This window comes from Cibotium barometz, chromosome 14 (assembly GCF_041138505.1).
Source record: "Cibotium barometz isolate CiBa-2024 chromosome 14, ASM4113850v1, whole genome shotgun sequence".
Lineage (NCBI taxonomy): Eukaryota > Viridiplantae > Streptophyta > Polypodiopsida > Cyatheales > Cibotiaceae > Cibotium > Cibotium barometz.
In genome coordinates, this window is record NC_141059.1 from 20,622,284 (window position 1) to 20,631,541 (window position 9,258).

At 45.0% G+C, this 9,258-nt stretch overlaps 1 protein-coding gene across 1 annotated transcript; it reads right to left on the minus strand.

The window, feature by feature from the left end:
• Positions 1-253: 253 nt before the first annotated feature.
• On the minus strand, positions 254-6,815 carry LOC147631772 (uncharacterized). The gene is made up of 3 exons (XM_086808309.1): positions 5,811-6,815; positions 1,611-5,552; positions 254-1,498 (listed from the first exon to the last, which is right to left on the minus strand). Exons 2-3 carry the CDS (start codon positions 5,229-5,231, stop codon positions 1,175-1,177), a joined length of 3,945 nt encoding a protein of 1,314 aa, XP_086664435.1. The 5' UTR covers positions 5,232-5,552; positions 5,811-6,815; the 3' UTR covers positions 254-1,174.
• Between the last annotated feature and the right edge of the window lie 2,443 nt (positions 6,816-9,258).

Here is a 9,258-nt window from a genome sequence, read left to right on the forward strand (position 1 = left end):
CAATACATACTGAATCAAAAAAGTTCCTTGTGTGTGTGTGAGAGAGAGAGAGAGAGAGAGAGAGAGAAAGAGAGACCCCTCCTTAAATACTTCTCTTCGCAGTCGGCGCAGGAGAGGAATTCTATGCAGTGGGACTAATGTAGTACATACCAAAAACAGAGATTTCTCAGGAATTCTATGCAGTGGGACTGATGTAGTACATACCAAAAGCAGAGATATACTGAAATAATTTACGCCAATCATGATTCAGACGTTTTTGCCCTTTTCAACGCATATTTTAGCGGACAGTAGAACCCAATCTGTTTTTCTGCTAACATGACTTACCTACAGGCTACAAGACAAGAGGATGATGGCAAAGTTAACAAAATAATAGGCAAGGGATACAGCTCCCAATCATTCTATGCGGAATCCAGATAATTGTACGATTCTCTACAATGTAATTATACATGTTACATACATTGCAAACGTTGTACGATTCTGAAGTGATTTAATGTAACCATATACAAGTTCAGGTTGGAAGAAGCAGGGCATCCTGATCCTCGATCTGTAGAAGGTAGTCTGATTTCTGTTAAGTTTTGACGCTCCTGTCAACAGTTGTAGAGTTCACGCCCTGTTGCAGAGAAGATGCTGCTCGGGAAAGAGCCCGCCTGATCGGAAAACACTCCAAATGGGGATGTGGAAGCGTCAGGCTTCTTGTGTGTACCTTGCCAATGATGAGATGAATGCACAATGATAGCACAGCTAGCCATAGATACCCTCCTTAAAGTGGAAACTGTCTGCTGACAAATCACCCCGCCCATGGGATGTGAATGGGTAAGATTGCCTGTCCATTGTCAATTGGGTCCTTGACAGGTGGGGGTGTTTTTCTCCCAGCAGGACTTCTCTCTTTTGCATGTGTAGGAAAGTTGGTGCCAGATTCTCGTTCAGCTCCACATTGGCTTGATTTGTCGGGGTCGAGCACTCCCTTGCTGCCAGCTTGGTGGTCGAGCTGCATCAGTTCTCTGTCAAGAGGTCCACAGGAAAGTTGAGTCGTCCCCTTTGAGACTTGACAGATTATTATTGGCTTTTGATGGCTTTTGGAGGATGGCAGACTATAGAAAAGGGTAGTCCTACAAAAACTATATGGGAGGATATGGGCGTGTTGAAAGATCAATCTTAGACATGGTCCTTCATATCAAACCCTTCCAAATGGAGATAGAGGAGGCTTAGAGGGACACCAGGCTGGGATATCTTTGCAAACCTCCAGAAGTGCCGACGCATCAATGTCTTTAGAAACAGAATCTGATTGTCCTCGTGTTTCTGACTGGCTTTGAGGAAGAGTATTCTCAAGGTGATCTGTGCTGATCCATCTACCTGTGGATGACAATGAATCCCTGCTGTGCAGAATTGCAACAGAAGTAGCAAATGCTTTCAAAGGTGAGAGCTCACATTGGAAGTTCAGCATGAAAAACCCTTCCTGGACAAGAGACAAGCTCAGTATCACTTCCTGCGTTTTCCCCTGTACAATCACAAAACCATGTGGAGAAATTTTAATCCCAACAAACGTTTTGTCACGGAATGCTCTATGATGAGGTGAACAAGGGGATTGTTTTGAAATACAGAATATATACCTGGGAGTAGATGTTGAGAGGCTGATTTTGAGAAAGTGAGCATATAGTGTTTCTGTGAGGTGTGGCAGAATTATTGGAGTTTGCACTGCTGAAAACTTTCATCCCACAGCCCAGATCCCAACCACCACAATCACACTTTCCCCTGCATTTCCACCGCTCGATCAATGAGGTCGGCCCATGCACTCCACCATTGGGAAGACCATGGTGTTCCATAGGCAACATCATGGTTACACACTGTGAAGTCAGTCCATGAACTCTACCATTGGGCAGACCGTGGTGTTCTATTGGCAGCATCATGGTTACAGACTTTGAATTTCGCAACACACGGTGTTGAAGCTTTGCTTTTTGAGCTGAAGAGGCTTTCCCGATTGTGTATAAGTCATGAGATTTCTTGCCCTCAGCGACTACCTTGCCATGGGATGACTGCTGATGGGTCTGAGAGTGAGATTTGATTCCAGTCTGGGGCCACTTTCTACCAGCAGCTTGTGGCTGGTGTACACTACAACTGTCTTCAGGCTCACCACTATCATCCATGAACTTCAGACCCCATCTACATGCACCATTGTTATCCACTTCATGGTTTTCTGTGGGTATCTGTATAACAATTGCAGCAAGCTCCAAGTGTGATGGACAAGGACTGAGATGCTTTACTTCTGGGTCTGTCAAATCAGAGTCACTCCATACATCAAAAGAAAAGCTTGGCTGATGTCCTTTCATAGGACTACATGGCTGTGGTTGAGTGGTGGTAACAGTGTTTGAACTCATTCTTGCACTTGAAGGGCTTCTTGGAATGTCGGGTGCTTGCCTTCCAGCGGGACTCGAAGGTGGAGCGAATTCATGAGCACTTCGTGCAGACAATGGACTTTCTGCTGGAGCGGATCTGTTCTGACATGCATTATCTGATGACAAAAACCTCAGGCTCTGGCTGCGTACGGCATCTTCAGCTCTTCCATCAAAGAGTACAAATTCTGATACCATCGAATGTGTCATCTCTCCTGTGGGAGAAACTTCAGAACACAGCCGACTTGAAACCTGCATCTTCCCAGCAAGATCTGTGACAGTCTTATTATCTTTCTTGATCCAGCTTCTCCAGCCACTTGCTCCTTTGACTTTAGATTTGCTTCTACCAGAATGGAATGTGTACATCCATTTACAACCCTCTTTGCTGGAATAATTTTCAAATGCACAAGCCCTTGCTAGCAACATCTCTTCAGAGTCATTTATAGTCAGGGTATAACAAGGAACACTATCTCTTACAATGCACTGTAGGTAACCTTGCAGCATGCATGGGGTAGCCACATTTGGCTGACTTGTTGCGAAGTCTGGTAGCTTTTGAGTGGCAGAAAAAAATGGGTTTCCCTGACCAAATGTTTCCTTAGAAGGGGCTAGACAATGCACACTTTTTGAGGGTGGAAGAAATGGCTTGCATGAGAATTCCAAGTCTGAGCTTTTGTGTCTCTGTTGGCTTGTGAGTGGCAAAGGTTGAATGATAGGTTTGGCGGGGTGGGCACATTCCACTGTGTAGCGGCAACTGGCATCTGCTTGTGCATCTCTACTCGAAGACAACCTACTTCTCATTGAATCTTGCACGACATGGCCTCCAGGATGAGGTCTGTGAATTGGCTTCAAAATTTCAGCATGCTTGTGGCGGCCCTTGATAGGGCTAACAAAGACCCTCTCTACCAGCTTTGGGGTTTCAGACTTTTTATCTTTCTCATGGGTTTGGGAGCGTGTTTTTGGGAGTGAAACTGAGCGTGATCCGACAAAGGCAGCCTCCAAGTTTCTCACAGCTGATCTCAGGCTAGCTCTTGCACCCAGGCTCTTGCTTCTCCAGTCCCAGTTTGTCTTGGAAGGAGAGTGGAGAGGTGGCTGAATTTTGGATGTTGCAAGCCATGCCATGTCAACATACTCTTTCCTGATGTACTCATCATACCTCTCACCATAATTGGTTTCGCTGAGTGACAGAGGAGAAAGTGGAGTGAACTCATCAGCACTCTCCACGTACTTGATTGCACTGAGTGGTATGGGAGAGAGAGAGCAGGCTTTTTCTTTTGTGAACCTCTTTATGTCATCGTGAGCATGGGTGATGGAGCCAAACCCAACAGGCAACGAATTTGTGGCCTTATGCTTATCATTATGACCATGAATACTCGACACAGATCTGCCTAACATAGGCGTACTGAAAGGATGGCTTTCCAAGAAAACTTTTGGAGGAGCTCCCTTGCTTTGATTGGAAACCAGCACAGATCTGCCTAACATAGGCGTACTGAAAGGATGGCTTTCCAAGAAAACTTTTGGAGGAGCTCCCTTGCTTTGATTGGAAACCAGCTCAGCAGACGTTCTCTGCCCCACTGAGGTGCCCTGACATGATGCCATACCCTGCTTGTATGTTCCTTTCCAAAGGAGTGGTGTTTGAAAAGAGAACCCCTCTTCATATTTGCCCTGGGTTAAGTGCCAGGAGAAAGTTCTTGGGAAGCTTAACTTTTTGTCACACTGATTGGTACTAGAACCAGTCCCAGCCTGTCCATCAGACTTTAAAAGCACCCTATCAATACCAATGTCAGCCTCAAAGGGAGCTGAGTCACAATTTGGATCCCCTATTGATGCCTGTGAGACACATGTAGGCAATTCATAATTTCCACCATTGCCATGCGGGCATTGATCCATGAAACCCTGAGCTTCCATCTGGCATTGCTTGAATTCAGCATTTAAGACGACTCTTTTCTGTTGTGAAATAGCAAGTGAAGCTTGATGCTGACTGATCAGTTCTCTGATGCTATGGGTATGCTTCAGCTCTTGCTCGATGGATGGAGCAAAGCATGCATCACCAGAATGGTAGGAAGTCTCAGAGGACGTCTCAGGTGAGCGAGCTGAAGCTGAGTAGAAGGCCGGGGTGGCCAACCCATCTGCCCAATCCTCATTAAAAATTTCTATGTTTGCAGACTCATGTTCTAGCACAAACCCGTCTCTATGATGCTCTGCATTGACATAGCTTAGCTGATTATCTTTACCTTTCTTGCAGTGATGGCTGTCAACCATCCTTCCTTCTAAAAAGTTGAACTCTAGAAAGCCATCATGCAGAGTCTCTTCTCTATGCAGTTTCTCATGGATAGCCTTGGAAAACTTGCAAGAAGTGGTTTCAGCAGGAAGTATTTGAGTTGCATCCCACCTCTCTATAGGTTGGGCACCCAAGTGTGTACCCAGTCTAATAGCCAAGCTTGCAGGGGATGGCTTAGCTGATGAAGCAGGGGGCAAGGGTCTCTTGATAAAACCACTGGTCTCACTTTTGCACGAGGAAGAGGAGGATTCAAATGTTGAAAAGGAGTAAGAGGAGTCACTTTCTGAAGGAGAGTGAGGGGTTTGGCTCTTCGAAGGGGTAGTCATAGCCCCTTTGATTGCATTAGCACTGATATTTTCCACGATGCCAAGCACCTTGACCTTGCCTGATTTCTCCTTCTCTTGGTTAGGGGACTTTGTGACAGTGTACTCCAACTTGGCGGCATGGTCTGAGTACCCTGCTAATGGTTTGAATTTATCACTATGCACAATTCTTTTCTCAACAATGATGTTCTTTTCCTCGTCTTCTCTGCTCTTTAAAAGCTGTAATCTGAGTGTAGGCATGCTTTGGTTAAAAACCTTTAAGCTAGGTTAGGGAATTGCACTTACTGTAATCTGGTCTGTATATGAAGAGCTTTGAGCATGATTATGATGCCCCTTTCAAACGCCTAAGACTTTTCTGCCGCTTCAGCTGTGAGAGGCTTCAAAGAAAGGCATGCCTGACTTGTATGACTGTGGTAGCCAACATCAGTGGACATTGTTTCCATGGAAAGACTCTCAAATACGTCCTTGACCCTCCTCTCAGTGGTAGCTATCCCTTTGATTTGGCATGAGTTCTCCACACAGTTCTCTCATTAAGGCACTCTATTAGCATGCCAAAATCTCCTGCACACATCCGGTAAAATCAAAACTATAGTGAGCATCAGAGAATGATCCTCCTACAAGAGACTTCACAACAGGTTGATTCTGAATTCCTTGCTTAATGTCTAATGGCTTCAATTTTGATGTGTGTAATAGTGAGAAGTTTAAGCGGTGCAGAGGCATTTTGCAATAATCTTAGAATTAGTGATGCAGTAGAATCTCTCTCTCACTCTCTCTCTCTCACTCTCTCTCTCTCACTCACACACACACACAAAAACGTACCAGCCAAGACAATTTTCGCCTGGCAATATGAGGCAAAGAAGTCCACTTTCTTTATTGCACTGAAAAACACTCCTCTGCTTCCTCAAGGTCGCTAAACACTGTACTGTTTAATCAATAATCAAACAGTATCGGGTGGAATGGTCAATTGCATCACACGAGAGGTGCAGGGGAGGGGTGGGCACGGGTCGAGCACAAGCTATCTTGCTCAACCTGTGAACACAAAGCCTGCTTTCACAACAGCTTTGCGAAGGGATTGGGAGGAGTGTAAATGAGACCAACCTACGGTATGCATAACTGCTCTAATAGTAACGCACAGAACCAGCAATATATAGCTGTTAAATGCGTGCGCATAAGGTGAAGGATTGTCATAATCAGTCGTATCTTCTGGTACGTTATGGATTTGAGAAGAATGTTGGGTGCCTAACGAAGTAATTATATCAGCTGGGATTCATGCACCATCATTGTATATAAGCGGGAAAGAGTGTGTTTGGGTGTACACGCAGACATGGTGGGCGATCTCAACCCTGCAATGAAAGTCAAGTGATATTTTTTTTCTTTCTACCGGAGACAATAGTAGGCCTACAATGGCAAAAGGGTGGTCAATCATTTGAGTCTTTAGAGAGTTTGCCGATATCATTGATGAATGGAGAAGAGAATCAATTGACCAGTGTGAACGGAAATCTAGAGAGAGGAGGGTGTCCACAGCTATGGTTATAGGGAGGGTGCCCACTGCCCACTGGCTTCAATTGGAGGGTGCGACAGTGTGTGCACTGTGTAAACTGCAACTTGCAAGTATGGATATGCCGGGACAAAGCATTGAAGCTGATGAGTTTGGGGCTTGGGAGATAAGACAGGGGGTGGGAGGACAAGACAAGGGAGGTCTCATGAGCCATGTGGAAAAGCTCTGGCAGCAAACTACAGGTCACGGGCGAGGAAGAAAAGAAAGCGAAAGGAATCAAAGAGAACAACGAGATGCATCATGCCCCTGCTGCCGTCCCGCCTACTACCTAGAGAGTAGCAACATATAGATAAATATACTGCTAGCAGGAAGCAAAGGGACTGGCACTGGCACAGCAGAGTGCTCTGCCATCAAGTGGGACGGTGGGAGGATGCTGCTGTGCTGTGTAATGCGAGTTGTTGCCATGCCAAGGCCACTCGTCAGGAACAGTAATGTACTCAACGTGTGAGGCTTGGCCCCTTGGGATTTCCTTGTACAAATGAAGCCAGGGAACAGGAAGTAGTGACATAGCCAGGGAGCACGACGTAATGTGTGACCCTCCGAGAGAGCGAGAGCCCGGCCCTACCATGTGCGTGCGTGCGTGCGTGTGTGAGTGAGGGAACCTATGGTGTGTGTGCGCGTGTGTGTGAGAGGAAGCAATTTAAATCCCTACGAGGTCCAAACGCTATTCTCATAAATTCAAATCCTTTCAAACAAAATTTTGCTCCATATGGCATCCTAGCAATGCTTAGGCTTAACTGGGATTTAGGATCATTAGAAATCATACAAATGTTGGGGTTTATACAGTAGTTAAAATGTACAAAATTCATCCCTTAAAATTAAAGGCAACATTGAATTCCAACTGCGATTTCGGAATTTCAGTGAGAAAATTACACTACACTACAAACTGGTTTATGTGAGCACTGATTCCTACCCCCTCCCAAGAGTTAAAGATCCCCCAAACTTTTTCACTCCATCCTGCCCGGCGGCCTGCTCTCTCTCTCTCTCTCGTTGGGTTTTGCCAAAAAGGATGTGTAAACCCCTGGGGCCTTGGCCCTATAGTTGGACGATTTCGTACATATTAACCCTAGCAATCTTGGATCTTGGAAAGGATAAAGATAGGCCCTTCTCCACTTCAAAACTAGAAAACAGAGTACTAATTCTCTTTGAGATGAAGAGAAAACCCGGGCCTTTCTTTTCCAAGGGTACCTACGGTCTGAATGTTTTGGAACTTGAAGATACCAACAAGCCATGGAGGAGGAGGTTTAAAGAGCAAGCAACGAATTGAAAATGGAAAATATATTTTGGAGAGCAATGACTAAGGTAAGGCCAGAGGGAAGGCTGAAGGGAGGGGTAGGGTAAAAAACAGTGTATACTGTGTGGATTCTGGAACACAAAAAGTTATTTAAAGAGTCAACAGTCAAGGCGCAAGAGCGTTAGGCGACTGAGCAAGCTGCTAGATGTAATATATATAGATATATGCTGTCAGGCTGGCTGGCACTCACTGGCTGTTCACTGTCTATGGTCCACTGACTACACTCCGTCAGTCTCCATGAACGCTGTGTGTGTGAGAGAGAGAGAGAGAGAGAGAGAGATAGAAACTTTCAAAACGTGGACGTCGTGGAGGCCTCAGTCAGGCCCCAGGTATACGTCCTTCTGTTTGGGTACCCTGCACACGCAGAACTGGTAAATTGTACAAACCATAGCCATAGACCTCAGTCATCAGTCATAGAGATCATTTGGGATGAAAATGTGTGTGTGTTTGAGAGCGTGAGCGACACTGCGATTCCATGCATTTGCAGACAGACGAGACAGGGCAGAGATGATCATGATGCTGATGGAAGTTAACAGAGGTCAGTGGGTCACCTCCAACCAAACATTCCTTCTTGTAGCCTGCGTGGGTAGGTAGGTATAGTGACCCACAAGTGTGTGTGTGTGTGTGAAATGTGATTGATTTTGTTCTTGTTTTCCCTTCAATCTTTTTCATCCCTTCCATCACTCTTCTTGGGCCTCTCACCCTCCGAGACAGAGGCCCTTGCTTGCCTTGCTTTGCACTCTTTCTTACCCTACAATCCTGTAACTTAAACCAATTTTTTATCCTTGAACATTCACACCATTCCAAGACTATGCCCCGCCTAAATTTTTGTAAAAATTTCAAGAACAGTCCCCCAAATTCTCAAACACCACCTTCGCCGGCCCTTAACTTATTAATTCCCACCAAACATTTAAAAAAATTTAGTAATGCTCTCCATTCACCTAGGTGGAGGAGTTCCCAAATTTTCACTCAACACGGTTACATCACTTACATGGCGTGGCAGCCGCTTACATGACAGTGTTCAGCCACCTTCATGAGAGTCAGAGACCAAAGTTCAAACGAACGTTAAGAATTGAGCATTAAGTAGGTCATGCATGCACGGCATGTGGTGATTGCTGTATGTATGAAGTGGGTCATGCTGTAGGTATGAAGCATGGTCACAGGCAGTGCTTAAATTTGAAGCCCCAATGGCTGTGCAGGGCTTCAAATGAAGCCCTACAATATTCTAAAGGCTTCAACCATGAAGCCCAATTTTTCATGCAAAGCTTCAAATTGAAGCCCTCCTATATCACCAAGGCTTCAAAAAAATATAGTATATAAATTATAATATATATACTATATAGTTATATATATAATACTATAGAGTATATATAGAGAGAGAGAGATTATGAATCCCAAAATTTTGTATAAGGTTG

What these genes read in the sequence shown, in the direction of transcription:
- LOC147631772 (XM_086808309.1), bottom strand. Translation starts at nt 5,231, where the DNA reads ATGCCTACACTCAGATTACAGCTTTTAAAGAGCAGAGAAGACGAGGAA. An exon ending in CTCTCAACATCTACTCCCAG is followed by an intron (nt 1,499 to 1,610) that starts GTATATATTCTG and finishes GTGATTGTACAG; the next exon opens with GGGAAAACGCAGGAAGTGAT.